At 40.5% G+C, this 16,054-nt stretch overlaps 1 protein-coding gene across 50 annotated transcripts in view; it reads left to right on the top strand.

Moving 5' to 3' along the window:
- The window catches only part of EPB41 (erythrocyte membrane protein band 4.1), a 174,363-nt gene that overhangs the window by 153,362 nt on the left and 4,947 nt on the right, over positions 1 to 16,054 (top strand). For all 50 annotated transcript variants that reach the window (XM_084815649.1, XM_084815666.1, XM_084815671.1 and 47 more), the window contains 4 exons: positions 3,162 to 3,623; positions 4,718 to 4,846; positions 10,007 to 10,108; positions 15,719 to 15,799. In XM_084815649.1, coding sequence (XP_084671775.1) covers positions 3,162 to 3,623; positions 4,718 to 4,846; positions 10,007 to 10,108; positions 15,719 to 15,799 — 774 coding nt within the window. The remainder of the gene's footprint in view (positions 1 to 3,161; positions 3,624 to 4,717; positions 4,847 to 10,006; positions 10,109 to 15,718; positions 15,800 to 16,054) is intronic.

Raw genomic sequence — 16,054 nt, 5'->3', positions numbered from 1 at the left:
GCACATCTGGGCAGTTTACCTGGCTTACATAGGATCCTGCTTTAACTATTGCAGTTCAAGCAAAGGATTGTGCCTCAAAGATCAGAGATCTGGATAGGATCATGCCCATTTGGCTACCCAAACTTTCAGCATAAAACGGACAGCTCACAATATATTAGCATTTAAAACAAGATAATGGTGGACAGTTTTTCCGCTCAGTGATCTCTAGCTCCAGGTTTTCCACCTTGAGGTCTTGTTGTTTTAAAGCAGGATATAAATCATCTAAATCAATTTTACTGAGTTCAGTACCACTTAGTCCCAGGTAATTGTGCATAGTCCTTCTATTTGCAAATAAACAGACAAAGAAAAAGAATGCTAAAATCAATTGGTGATATTAGTGGCCTGGTTAACTCTAAAACATAATAGTACACAAGGGATAAGATACTTTTAAAAACACTTTTTGCACATAGTTGGATTGAATATGCATTTGCAGATACCAAGAAGCAAATGATCTGCCATATACAGGGCAGAAATAAATAATGATTTCTTCTTAATTTAGAAGAAATAAGTGATCCTTAGACTGCAATCCTGTGGTCCTTGGGAGGGCATCCCAGGGGCCATAGGATTTATAAGAGAGAGGGGTCCACCATTAGAGGTCTAGGTCCAGCCTTGCATGCCCCCTCCCAGCCCCTACAGAAATCTCCACAGCCCTTACCTCTCCTTTGGAGAGGGGGAAAAGGAAGTATTCTGGGGATGAGCCAATGGGTGGTTTTGTCCACAGCTCTACTGGCCCCCAAGCCTCCAAACTGGTCCCTGATCTGTGCCAGCTCTGGAGCTGACATAGATCAATTTCCAAGTACTGGTTTCAATGAGAGGGAATTTGTAAAAACAAACCAACCTACAACTGGCTGGGAAAGGAAGCAAACAATGAAAATACTGCTCCTCCCTCACTTCCATCCTGCTGGCATGAACGTGGCAGGGCTTTGGATACTTCAGAGGCTCTGAGGTTGGAGCTCTCTGCAACTAACAATAGGATTGCTCTATTAAAGTGTTTATCATTGGGTTTTCCTTCCTCTTACTTAATAAGATAGAGTGCAAGAATAATTAATGTTTTATAATCTGTTGGTATATAATCACCCACTAGAAATATACAATTTCTAATTCTGTGAATTGCCTGTACCACTTAATATGGAATTCTTACCACTTAATGTGGAAAATTTACCCTAGAAAAATATTGTCCTTCAAAACTGCAATCCATGATTTGGGTATGTGGTTCTCTCCCCTCTCCCTTCCCCTCTCCCTTGCCCCATTACAAAAATTCTACTTTATCTAATGGATGTTTGGGGGTAGGCTAACTGTGCACGTTTCCTAGTCTTGTGCATGTTTTAACTCTTGTCTTTTCTTCTGTTACTATTCCTTTCCTTCAAGTTCTAGCTAGAGGGCTCGCAGAGATGTACGAAGACCTAGTTGAGAACTTTCTAACAGGCGCATGATGGAAGACAGAATAGCACCAGCCTTGGTTAAATCCTCTGGCTTGGCACAGTCTTCCAAAGTATCTCAGGTGCTATGGACACACTTGCTTTCTTTTAGGAAGTCTGGATTTCTTTGTTTCGACCATCTTTTTATTGTTATTTACTTTACAGTAAAAGTTCAAAGGAGCTGGTATTGCAGAGTTGATATTGCTCATAACAACTGCAGCATTTCTGTGATCAGATCTGGCATTCAGACAAACACCACTGTAAATGGTTAAATAATGAGCTAGTATCTGGTGTGATGTCATGAGGCTGTGATTTCTGAATGTGGTATATGTTTGTCTGGGATTCTCTTGGCATCATGTCTTACAAAACAGTCAGTTATGCTGTCTCCGTTAAAGTTAAGCCTGAACTTCTGCTGTGCTGGGAGCTTCAGCAACCAAGATGGTTCCTAGAGTTGTGCATAAAAGTGGGTATCCCAACTCATTAGAACTTTGGCCATAAATAAAAGGTATTGCTTCCAAAATAACAGTTTGAAGAGACAAGTTCTCTAAAGTACTATCATTTTTTATATATAGCTTCAGGACAGATAACATAATTTTCAGTCACAATATACAAGAATTAACGTGTGTGTGTTTTTCTTTATGAAAAGTGTTTCAAGGCAAGCATCATTTGCAGCAAGGTGAAGGCCTCCTTTTCATATTTTATTTTTTTAAGGACTTAATGCTTTAAAAATGGACCTAATACATGTACATAGAGGTCTCTATGCAGCACTTGCTGCAGCCATGCTCCATGTGCCAGTGAGGACTAAGCCAGCATGGGGCTTTTTAGACTGAAAAGCTGTTGTGGAGTGTGGATTGGGGCTATGGCACTGGGAGAGTAACCCTTTTCTTCTGTACTACTTTCCTGCTTTAAATCTTATGCCTCAAACTGCTGCTAGCTGTGGAGTGGGGGAAAGATAAATTCAAGATGGGTGCCTGTCAGTTTTCCCACCACAGCTAGTAGGAGCTTTGTGAGGAGTGCAATTTAAAACCAGGGAATCTGCACTGGGGGAAAGGGTTAATCCCTGCTCCCCCACATTTGCAGCCCTGGTCCAATTTGGGGGCCTTGTAATTTTAAGTCTTTAAAGAATCCAAAACAGGTGATCATATCTGATGCACATGGTGCTCTCCAATAAATGTCTGTTATATCACACTGGCAGTGATCTCTGAATGTCTCACCTCCAACAGCAGCAGCATTCCCCTGCTGGCAGAGCCATAAGGGGAAGGACATAGAACTGGGTAAGAGACATAAGGGGAAGTGCAGAGGAGTGTCCAGTGACATCCAGTCCCAGTTTGTTAAAAGGCATATTTGCCATTAAGGTGCTGGATGTTACTACAGTAGGGAGCTGAAGTAGCTCTACACCTTTTGATGGCAGTTGGACCATGGCAGGCCCCTCTGACAAAGAGGGAAATACATGCAGCTATTCCACCCTGGTCACAGAAAACATGTCAGGATAAGAAGTACTATTGATTTCAGTGTATTGAGCTGCCTGTAACTTGGACATTTTGAAAGCGCTTGAAGTGCTAATCTTCTGCCATCACATTGATTACAATAGATTGCATATCGGGCCTTTTACGAGACCTATTCTGAATTTTGCTATGTTTCTAGATGCAGCACACACTGTTCCTAATCCTTTCTGGCCTTCTTTGTGTATTCATTTCTTTTTAGAGTATGTGCGACTCTCCCTTCAAAGAGGATGCAGATGCAGATGCAGAGGGGAAAAATATTACCTCTCACTTTGAATGGGAGGTCTCAAAGCACTCAGTAGGCTTTAGTGAGAGCCAAATGTCAACCACACAGGAATCTACACAAACTCATAAATCTGGCACTTCTTCTGTAAGCAGCAAGGAGGAGGAGGGTGCCGCTGCTCTTGTTGAGAGTGAGGAAGACCTAAGGTGTGAAAAGGGATTTTACTCAGACGTGGAAAAAGAGGCTGAGGATTCAAAGCAGGTTGAGGTGGAAATATCTGTAATCCCTGTTTCACCTCCGCTGCACCTCCATGAGCAAGAGGAGGAAGCCTGTGATGCTGAAGAAAAAAAGATAACAAGCGAGCCACTTAAAAAGCTAAATGGAGAATGTCACAACTCAAATATTGATAATGAATTTCCTGCCCTCATTCGCTGTTTCCAGGTAGTAAATGTGAACTCAGAACATCTCCTCTCTTAGCAGTCTTCTCTGCTGCATTTTCTGGAGTCAGTCTGCAAAACACTGCAGCAAGCATATGCCACAAATCCATGAAGAAGGATTATGTTTAGACGGCCTGAAATCATTCCCCAAACTAATTGGCTACTTAATCTCCTATAGTCTGCACAAGTTATTCCTCCCCTTTTTACCCATTTATAAAATAGATGTGTCTTAATTAAAGAAAACAAAAGTTTTCTCTTGCTTGGAGCAGAATGTATTGCGAAGAAAAGGAAAAACAGAGATCCTTAAGGCATTACATTTTATCAGAGGTAAATGTCTGCTCTGTGTTGTGAATGCATTGCAGAAGATAAAGAAGTAAAAGTAACTGTAGCCTCCAATCTTACTCTTTTTTTCCCATTTACAACAACAAAATGTAATACTTCAGGTCTGTAGTCATCAGATTTGTAAATCTTCCAGAAAACAGTCCCCTCACCCCCAATCACAATATTTGTTTGCCTGCTTCAGTGTTCCTGACTTAATCCCATTTGCTAAATATTTGAATATTTAATCTGGTTATAAGGTGGTAACTGACAGACTTGGAAAAGGTGAAGGGAACATGACTGAATGGGACAGGCCTTGTGGTGCTTTTACTAATGGTACTTTCTCTTTTGATTAATTGTCAGGTGGTGGCACAGCTGATTTTTCTTTTCATATTATTCTTGAGATTTGTATATCCATAAAAGATGATCTGACACTGACTTAATAGAAGCTACTGGACTGCACGCATATCACACTAGAAATATTATCTTTGCACTTTCTCTATAGGTTTCCCACAAATGATTTAAATCCATCTAATTTCTGAATGAATTAATAAATGCCAGTATGCAGTAGACTTGAGCTCCACCTATTCATAGATCAGTTTGACAGTTGAATGAGTGACCACTTCTAAAACATGCTTTGAGTGCAAGCAATATAACAACTGAGATATATACACCGAGTCCATGGTGCTTTTATCAGACCAGTATCGGAATGATTGTCAGTAATATTGTTTGAATATAATCGGGCTAAATGTTCTTTGTTTCTAAAACCCTGTTTTGTAGCCACCCCTTGTGAAGACTCAGACAGTTACGATCTCTGATGTGTCCAATGCTGTGAAAAGTGAAATTCCAACTAAAGAAGTTCCTATTGTCCACACGGAGACGAAGACTATAACCTATGAAGCAGCGCAGGTAGGGTGTTTCATATCTGATGTTACAGTGTTAGTGCAATGATTTGTATAGAAGTTAGAAAATGGAAACAGGGAAAAATAATTAACAAAAAACAACCGAAATGGGGTCTGGAGCTGCTACAGAGCACCATTATTCTGGAACTGCTACAAAGTCCCTAAAGGGTCAACATTAGCTTGCAAACATGCTAATTTTGAGGAGTGACAGGAGCTCCCTACAGCCTGAAGGTCACATGTTGCCACCCTTGATATATAACCTCAGTGAAGATTAGAAAATATTGTTTCAGTGGGATTTATGTATACTAAGGGCAATTCCACAGATTATAATTGTTGTGAGAAAAAAACTGTGTTCTACCATTGTTTCCTGCAGCAGACACAAAAGTGTGAATATCATATATGTATGAATATACATTTTGGAAATCCTGTGTACACATGTCTAGGAAGTCTAATTCTGTGAGAGTTGCCAGACTTGTGTTCATGCTTTTTCATGTTTGCTATGGGAAAGAGTAGTGTAATGCTGTTGTTTCCTATAACAAACAAAATGTGTAGGGCTTCCCTGATGTTATTTGGATCATGGCCAGTATACTTAGATGATGCCTCCGATGCTCATGGAAGTCACAAAAAAGGGAAATAAAATGCATATTAATAGGAGAGACTTAAATGTTCAAGTTTAGTTATTTGAACTTTGAGCTTTAGACTGGCACACGAGTCTTAAAACCTATTACATTAACTCTGAAACAAGATTGTGGACCTAGTAAAGGGTTTTCCTTCTAGAAGATGACTAGCAGTACATAACATCCCTCTTGTCTTAGTCCCTGACTCTTGTGGGAATTTAATGGGGGAAATCCTTCCTATTGAGTAGGTACAGACTGTGCCTGGTTATGTTTCAAAACCGAAGGCAGCTTGTGGCCGCTGGACAGGTGCTTTGTCTCTGCATCATTCTTATACATTAGTCATAGATCTTGTGTGCATGTTCATGCAAGCACAAGAGACTGGACAAATCCTTAGCAACCATGAGCATCTCCTTAGGGAGGCCCACCTCTCATTTGGAAACCACTGGCCTAGAGAAATAAAACAGTGCTGCTCTGGAAAGCATCCGAGTTCTAAAATAGCACTTATAATTTATTAATGTTTGTTCTCAATGGCTTCTGATTTGTAGAGGCTCTGGAAATCAAGATGTTTGTTTTTAGATGTGAACATTTTGCCCAGATGGGGTAAACTTGTTCTTTTCATTTTTAGTGTCTGTTTTGCTTTTTTCTGACTGAACTTGGCAGTAAGATTTTTTTTTTGGTACTTGCTCTAATATTGAACCATGTTCTCCAAAGCGAAATAGTATCAGTGTTTGGCATAGCTGTCATAGTTTGGCATAAGCTGTCATAGCTTAGTGGATCAATGAAAAGAACATCTCTGGGGTATACACTGCATGGGAGATGGCTGGAGCAGAGATGGAGGAAAACTCAGGGCAAATCCAGTTGAACACAACTTGGAACTAATCATAAACCCTGTGCTGTGGCAGTGATAGTGGAGAAGAAGAGAGTCATCACTACCACCAGCCTTGCATCTGTTCAGTTTGCATCCAGTGGAGCTGTTTCAGTGATGGGATTATTAACATCCTTATACCCAAGAAAGAGGACTATTAACAGCCCATTGTGGTTAGATTGGTAGACACTTTGCAGATAGATTAACTCTGACCAGGGCTCCATGGTTTCTGCATGTCACAAGAGGGTGTATGATACACCTGCTTCTCAGGTTTTGATGAATGTTTTTATTTATCATTACCCAAGGAAGCAGACAAGATCCATGGAGACCTACAGTATGCTCCCTTACTCATGGTTGGTAACTGCTGTTGTGAGTTATCAATGAGATATTGAAAGAGGCAGTGATTTGCCCTTAATTGGGGGGGGGGGACACCTTTGGATTTGGCAGCATTGGTAAGGTGATCTGAGTAAGCAGTGGTCACAGAGCTCCAATTCAGAGCAGTTTTGGGGACTGCACATCTTCAGTTGCCCTCCTGGATGGTCTGTATCAACTTGGACAGGGGAAGTGTGACCCTGCTTATTGATGTTTCATACACTTGATCATCAAATCCTTTTTGAAGTTGAAGGTTGTTTCACTCCTACATGACTGGCTAGTATTGGAAAGCAGCAGTGGATGACTACTGCTCTCCCCTTTTGGGATGTATACTGTGGCATACTGCAAAGTTCCATCTGCAGTCCCTCTGTTTTTTATATTTATACATAGCATTCCATTGGATCATTCAGCAATTTGGAGTGCAGCAGCATCAATGTTCTGATGACACACCGCTCTATTCCCCGCCCCCCCCCCCAGTCAAATCTAGGAGCAGCCAGGTCCCCCCTAAATGACTGTCTGGATGCAGTTTTATGGACTGGATAAGAGTTAATTGAAACTTAATCCACACAAGACAGAGATTTTGATGGGAGGCTGACTCAGAGGTGAGGGGTTAGTGAGTTTGCCTGTTCATGACAAGGTGTCACTCCACTTGAAGGACCAAATATCCAGGGCTGGAGTGTTCTTAACCTTGGCTTGCTACTTGATATCAGGTGGCAGCCGTGGCAAGGAATGCTTTTTCCCAATTTAGGTTGGTGACCTGGCTGCAGCTCTTCCTCTCTGATAAGGGTTTGGCTCCAGACATCCATGCTTTATTCCCATTTCTGTTTTTAGAATATTACTTAACTGCCCTTCATCCAGAGGATTCAGGGTGGTGTACAAATGTGTGAATAAAACTGTTCATACAAACATATAAATATAATATAATAAAAACAACAAATAACCATAACAGAATACAAAAAAAAAAATGAAGCAAAATAAAAACGGACTAAAAGTATAAATGCAGAACAAAGTGGTGGGCAACTTGTGGCCCTCCATAAGTTTTGGTCTGTAACTTCCATCAGCCCTATCTACTATAGCCAGTGGTGAGGGCTGATGGGAGTTGTAGGCCAAAACATATGGAGGGTCACAAGTTGCCCACACCTGAAGATGTAGAAGGTGGGATTTGGTCAGCTCTTGATTAGAGATTTACTAGCTGAGTTTCACTGAATTACTGTATTTCCATATCATAGTGTGCCAGTCAGATTGTGGGGTGGGCAGTCACACTCCTTATGTCTAACCCCACTTGAGAGATGCTTAAAGTGTCATCGTAATCATGTTTGGCTATTTTGGGAGCTTTGAAATTCCATGTCAGTATTCTGATCATACAGACGCCATGACTTCAAAAAGTCAGCTTTTCTTTCTCCCTTACTCCTCACCCCCCAAACCTTCTTTTTGTAACATCTTGCCTGATGAAGCGATCTGGAGATATCGGAAGCTTTCACATGTTTTGAACTTTTGTTGGCCTAAGAAGGTTACACGAACATAGACTTTTGAATTTAGGTTTTGGCCAACACGGCGAACTTCACTTTTTGAAATCCCTTTACTTCTATTGGAAGCTGCTTCCACCTAGTGGTCACCCTGAAGGTATCCCATTTGGCATTTCAGTAAGTTTCACATAAGATTTTAAGTTATTTACTAATAACTCATCCTCATGAATTCGTACATGAGGAAGTATCTCAAAGTGAGTTGAGGTAACACAAATGTGTGTGAAGGCAGACTTTAGAAGAGTTGGTGTTGATCTTCCAGTCTGAGGTGGCAAAGCAGGGCAAGCATTAGCTTGCTGAAGGGATCTGTGCATAGCTAATTATATTTCAGTCTAATAATGTTACCATGGTGACCCGTAGAAGTAATGTTAGACACTACACACACACACACACACACACACACACACGAGACTTTGGCATCATTATTTGGGTGTTGCTCAGATGCTTTGAAACATTAGGCACATAATGGCATAAGATATTTAATGCATCTTGCTGTGAATAGGGTTTGTTAAAAATCTAGATGTGATTGAAATGTTGCACTGTGCTGCCTAAGCACCTTTTTTGTAATTATCTAGTTGTATTGACTGAGAGATTAGTTTGAAAATGTGACTGGAGTGTGTGCTTTCCCAGGCAGTACTTTTATGCGGCATTACCCAAGGATTGTGGGAAAGGGAGAAGAATAGTGGCAGTGACCTGGAGAGATGCTGTATACCAGGGGCTCTGAACGTGGCCCCTGCAGGGACCTCCAGTGGCACCCATGAAGCTCTCCCCTTTCTGCCACTTAAAACAACGTTTTAAGAAAAACCTTGGGAAATGTTAGGGTCTTCTTTCTCACCCTTTCCAGCTTCTAGCCTCACTACTTCTCTCCTCACCACCACCTCTTTAGCTCATTGTTTACTAGCCAGGCCCCCACGGCAGCCATTATGTGACTAGCCACATCCACCGTGGGAGCCATTTTGTGGTGGTGCCCACAGAAGTTTCTCAAATTCCCAAATGTGCCCACGGATCCAAAAAGGTTGGGAACCCCATGTGTCCTATGAGGTATATCTCGTTCCTAACTCATGTAATATTGAAAACATAGTGTTGGTGTTAGAAACCACAGTGGACTAAGAACCTTGTTATTGTACCACTTACTTTGAGGCCGGTGCAGCTAAATTGGTCAGGGAGCAAAGTGTGATGTTGGGGAGCTGCAGGCTTATTGTCTGCCACCATTTGAGTAGAGCTATACATGCTCTCATCTGGATGTTGAACTAGTTGGTTAGGCTTGCCCCTAAATACCAGGTGTATTCAAAAAGTGGTTGAGAACATTGAAGGGGAAAAACAGGCTAGAACACAAATGGCACCAGAGCTAAGCAATTACTGCAGAGTTCTTTTTCAAAAAACTACACAATGCTGGTTGAAAAGAGAAGCTGTTTCTTCACTGTCTCAGCATCTGCAAAGTGCTCTCCACTTTCTATTTTTTCCATGTGGCAAATGGGCCAGAGCTGCCCATCTTCTTTACCAATAAAATTGTGCCTCAAATTCAGCAAAAGAGGGACAGTTACTGCTTTGAAAGAGAACCTCCAAAACATTTTAAGAAGTACCATTGTTGTATTGATTCTGGAAACACTAGTTGTACCCTGTGCCACATTAATGCAGACTTGATTAGTAATGTTAAAGAAAGTCCTTGCAAATTTAGCAGCAATCTTGCAGCTCATTACACTTTATCAGTATAGCCTTCTTTGCTGAACAAATTACTTGCCCTAGATGAGCAATAATATTATTTATACTTTTATGTATCTCTGCCACAGACTGATGATGGCAGTGGAGACTTAGACCCTGGAGTTCTGCTAACTGCTCAGACCATCACTTCAGAGACCACCAGCAGCACTACCACTACGCAGATTACAAAGGTAAAAGGCAGTACTAACAAGTGTGTGACCTCACTGATAAGCTATGTGCTTGTCAAGCAGTTGCACAGCTATAGTCTCCTTCTGTCTCTCTTTGGGGGACCCTATTCTAATAGGATTGGTAGCATATGCAAACTCCAGGGCTTACTGGTTGTAGGGCTCATGCCACCTTTTTTCCTTGTTCTGTCAGTGCTCTGGTAGTACACAAGAATCAATTATGCTTCATGAGGGTTTTCAGCTTGGACAAGCACCACCCAAGATAGGATTTTCCCCTCCTATTTTCATCTTCTTTCCATACCTTGTAGCAAGTGTTCCTGTTCATATGGAAATGAATGATTTATTTGTTTATACATATATTCATACTCCACTTTTCTTGCATCATGAAACTCAAGGTAGCATAGAGTTCCCAGATGGTCTCCCATCCTGGCACTGACCAGACTCTGATCTATCTAGCATGGGAGAAGAGCCAAGTGTAGCAAAACCACTTTGGACACCTCTCAGCACAAAAGTCTTTTTCCAAGCTAGTTGCAGATATGTTTTCAAATTTGGAAGTTACTCACAGGAGTCTTGTGTCATTAAACTGGGGAAGGTATTCTGAGAAGAGACCATTAGCTAATATTATCTAGGCACAGGTGTCTTTTGAAGCCACAAATAAAGCAGGCTGTGCTAAACTTCACTGCCCAAAGAAATGGTGCCTGCATATATGTGTCCAGCAGCTCCTTTCTGTTGCTCTAACCCAGGGGTTAGGCAACATAGTGCCCGTTGGCACCAATGTGCCCCCAGACACCTTTCCTGGTGTCCACCGAGACATCCTACTTCAGATTTTTATTTTAAGAACATGTTTATATTTTCTTACTGGCAGCTGTGATTGCTTCAAAGTAAAGTGGGAGCCTTTAGCTGCTGCCATCTTAATTTCCCATGAATGCCTCTGGGCAGGTTATTTGTACTTTGTGACTATCCATGCCTATTCATGGCAGCCATTTTATAGTTGTACCCATATATTCTCGAATTTTCAAATGTGCCCATGGGCCCAAATGTCGCTTACCTCCATCTAAGTGCTATTAAAGGGTCTGTGGTGTTTTAGAAATCCATATCAGAAGGAAGTTGCCAAGAAGCGCAATCTTGTGTCAAAGACAGCTATGGTTATTGGTCCATATAGAAATGTAAGAGTTCAAAGGCAGCTTTATTTAAAGGAAATGTGTTACTCAAGGAAGCTAAAAGTATTTTCTATTTTGAGGGATGAGGTGACTGATAGCTTAATGGACCCCTAATCGTAGTCATCTTGAGATCTATAGTTATATTTGAGAAGAAATGTTTTAATTAAGGTTAATTGTCGTCATCCACTCAGTTTAGTCACCTGTCTTGCCACTTACAGGGTGTCTATAATCTTTATGTGTACATGCATGTTGGTATCATTTAAAGAAGTATCACCAGTATACGTAGGCTGACCATATTTCCTTGAGACAAAAACGGGATATTGGGATGACAAAAACAGGACGGGGTTATGTAATATTCCGTATTCATGAAAAAGTAAGACGATAACAAAAGTTTTATTACGTGAACATATTGAGCTAACGATTATTCTTCAGTGACAGAACTCATACAAAATTTTAGGTAGTCGTAGAGGGGAATGTATTTCACCGCTATCGTACCATGAATATTTCTCCGATGAAGTGATCTTACGCAGCAAATTTCAGTCTTTCAACACCTTATCAACAGCGTGTTGAACCGAAATATGAGTCTGAAAAGTCCGAATCAAACTGAATGTAGGGCAGAAAGAATCTCTATGGGCAGAATGATGGTAGAAATAACAGTAAGACTCACCCTCCTGGCTCCCACATGCTGAATGGGGCTTAGCGACCACCTCTTGAATTCTCTGCCTCTGCAGACAAGCAAAAATTTTTTACAAAAAATTTTTTTTACAAAAAATTAAAAATGGGGCAAAATTGACATTTATATTAAAACGACGGGACGGTCGAGAAATATGAAAAAACGGTAATGTCCCATTTAAAACGTATGGTCAGCCTAATATATGGCATTCTTTGCAAAGAGCCTCTGTCCATGGATTCCGCCTGCCCTGTTTCCTTGTGGCTCCACTTCCAATAGGTTTATACTTTTGCCCTTAGGGCAGGTTCACATATTTTGACAAGGGTAGGAAGGCCACAGGCCACATGTGCACCAGTGACCACTTTTTGCAGCCCCCACTGCCAAAAATCAGTGACACAGCAGTAGCAAAAAAGTGGTGGTTTGCTGCCAGCGTTCGGTGGCACAGCAGTGGCAAAAAAGGGCTATTTTCCTTTCAATCTTGGCAGCAACCCACTACTTTGTTGCCACTGCCTCACTGCTGATTTTCAGCAGAGGTGGTAAGTAAAGAGGGGAAGAGTGCAGTTTTGTGGGTTTGGTGGGGGGGGGGGCAGTGACCCTGGAACTGCTGAAGTTGCCCTCCTCTGAGTTAAGAGAAGGAGTTCCTGCTGAGTCCTATCAGTAACCTTCTCTTTTCTCTGCCGTTGATTTTGCCATCAGTTTTCTCTGGCAACATTTTTACTTCTGTACATCATCTAATCTGTGGGGGCCTAGGTCTGCAAATACAGCCAATTGCTCCCAACCTTATTTTACAGATAATACTTCTGCATAGCTCGGTGTGTGTGCATGTTTCCTCCTCTGACTTTCTGTGGTGTATATAAAAGTTGCAATCTTGTCTGTAGTTAGGCTGTTTAAATCCCATCAATTACAGCTCAAATGCTCTGTGCAGCTAAAAGATTTGAAAGGTGCAATGTAAGCGGGAAGTAACTGGGTTGCAGTAGTATTAGAAAGTAGATACTGTATAAATAAAAATACATTTCAAAGAGATCTAAGAAAGAAATCAAAGAGATTTCTTGCTTTTAGGCTCATATTTTGCCCTCTCCCTCCATGATTTTGCAACTCACAAAATACCACTGTGCTATGATAAAAGTATGCACTGGGCTATTTACATTATTAAAGCTTCAGTGCACTTCATTACACTGAACTTAGTGGGACATACTGTTGAATAGACATTAGGCTGTAAGAAAAAAATATATATTTCCATATACTACTGAATTTTTACTAGCAGTTCACTGCACATTCAGCTGTGGAAGAAACTCTATATGCTCTTGGTCTTGCAAAGTAATGGAAGCATGCAGGATTCTAAGATGTTGTAAAAGCCTCCTGATATAATCTTGGGAGTGTGGAAGGAGAAAAGTCAAAGTTGAAAAGGGCACAGTCAACAGTTTAACTTGTAGAGAGACAGAAAGTGAAGTTGCCTGGTGGGCTTCTGTTCAATGTTTTAGTTAACAGAAACCATGTGTTCGGATCACACTTTGGGCAGATCAGCAAAACAACTGTTGTGCTTTCAGTTTAGCACTGTGGTGCACAACCCAGAAGGATTTTCCCTGTAAAAGACAGGTAAAGTTTCCCCTGGACACTGACAGCAGGAAGGTTGCTATTCAGGTGGCGCAGCCAATACCTCAACAGTTGATCATACCCATCAGCTTTGTGGATGAATGGGGGTAGGTCCTGTGTGGATAGAAGTCATCAGCTTACCTTGAGTCTGCAACTGCATGCACTATATAAATGCATCTAATACTTTAAAAAGCACACCGCATGTGCCCATTGCAGACTGGTCAATAAAACAGACAGGAAGCCTTTTATTTCTATAGCCTGACCAGCTTATGAGAATTTAAGAAATAATGGATAACTAGTTTTCTCTCCTTGGATTTATGAATGACACCCTTCCTTCCTTCCTGCCCTACCCATCAGGTCTAGTATTTCTGCTTAGGCTGATAGCAATTCGTAAGCGCACAAACCCAGTATTAGCAAATTAGACTTTGTTTTGCAGCGTTAGAGTGATTCCACTTAACTTAATAATGAAGATGTATTTTTGTGTTAACAGAGAGAAAGGAACTTTTGCATGTTACTTTTTTTTTCAAAGGCAGCTCTGATGATAGACAGATTAAGTTTACTGGGTTCCGCTTCAGCTGGGCTGTTTCTATTGTTGTTACACAAAATGCCTTTAATGGCTAGGGCTGTTTACACATCTGTGCTGATCTCTTATTGGTGCCAGGACTCCTGGCATATGAAGAATGCAAAGATTTAATTTAAAAGAATTCTGCTAGCATGCTAACAAAATGGAGCTACAGTTTTCAATCAACTAGATTAACCACTTTTAAAAAGTTTGACTAAAGAGGTGTCCCAATTCATTGTACGGGATTTTTAAAAATCTGTTTTTAAAACAAGCACTTACAGAAACTTTGGAAGACAAACACCATAGAATTATAGTTTGAAGGGACCTCAAAAGTCATCTAGATGCAGGAAATCTACTGCTACAGCATCCCTGATGGTGGTCGTGCAGCCTCTGCTTAAATCTCTAAAAAAGGAAAGTCCACAACCTTAAGAGGCATTCCACCCTTCTTTCTAACATAGGAGGGAGTGACTCTTCTGACATGATGCTTGCTGTGACATAATCAAAACAAAGATTGTGTCATCTAAAAACAGTAGTAGGTTACTTTGCTTCAGAATTATTATTTTTATTTGTATGAATATTTAATCAGTTAATCAACTAAAACTCATACTATTTTTATTAAGATTTACTTAATTGAGTGACAGTCCTAGTATGAAGACAAATGACCACAGAACACAATCAGTTCTTACTTTCCCCATGCTTGTTTCTAAAAGCCAGTTCCCCATTTCTGTAGATGCAAGAATTCATCCCATCAAGACAAAGGCTTGTTTTTCTAGTTCCTTCTTGAATCTGATTTTTGTCTTTTCTCTTTCTCCGCTTCTCTTAATGTGGAAACCAGCCCTTAAATGCAGAAATTGGATAGGAAAAGGGGGATACAAATTCTGGATATTTCAGATGTGAAACCAGTCAGATGTGAAATCCACACACACATTTTGTGTCTGGTATAGGTCTGCATAATCTAAGTGCATTTCTCACCCTTCAAGCTTTGAAGATATATGTCTGTGGAAACCATACACGCGCGCGCGCACACACACACACACACACACACTTTTCCTATTTGCATTGTTAGGATGTCAGCACAGAAAAGTAATTTCTGAAGCAACAGCATGTTAGTTTTGGATGAAGAAAATCTAGCATCAGATCCCCACTCCAGCCTGGGCAAGTCAGTGTCTTCATTCAGATCCCTATTTTGAAAAATGGAAAGAGTAGTGATCTAGCTCACAAGAATGTGAGTCTGAACAAGAAAAGGATTGTATAAAATATATCCTCCACTTAGCATCTAATATAAGAAGATTGTAGTGATGGCAGTTTTCGCATGATCATTCACAACTCTCCGCATGAGAGCAATATCAATTAATAACAAAAATGTTTGCAAAAGTTGAGTTTACAGTCTTGGGAACTAGGGTATCAAAGACTGATTATCTGCCTTGAGCACCATTACTGGAGGAAAGGCAGCATATTAATGTAATTAATAAATTATGATTGTGATCAAGATCTGATGATTTCACCTTCTGGTTGCTCTAATTAATAGCAGGATATTTAACTATTGCTTTATTTTCATTTTTTAACTGTTTTGTAACTTTTTGCAATCTGTGAATTGTAAGCTGATGTTCATGTTTATTCTCTCATAACAGACTGTGAAAGGTGGAATTTCAGAAACACGAATTGAAAAAAGAATTGTCATCACAGGAGATGCAGACATCGATCATGATCAAGTAAAACATTTATTTTATTTGAATTAATTTATTTGCATTTTTTCTGGAACTTTTATCAGTGGAGCAATTGGAGTCTTAAATACTCAAGACATCTTACATGTCCTTTGGAGTCTCTGAAAGGATTTGGGGGTTTACCTATAAGATCAGAACTCTAAAGCTAAACCTATAAGATCGGAACTCTAAAGCCACATTCTGAACTTCTCTTTGAAGCCACAAAAGTCCTTGTTGCCATAAACTAATCAAATGTTTTCTCTT

The sequence above is a fragment of the Heloderma suspectum genome, chromosome 10 (assembly GCF_057233095.1).
Source record: "Heloderma suspectum isolate Gila_16-S chromosome 10, 16-S_ref, whole genome shotgun sequence".
NCBI classification, from domain to species: domain Eukaryota; kingdom Metazoa; phylum Chordata; class Lepidosauria; order Squamata; family Helodermatidae; genus Heloderma; species Heloderma suspectum.
This window is presented reverse-complemented; position numbering and strand designations above follow the sequence as displayed.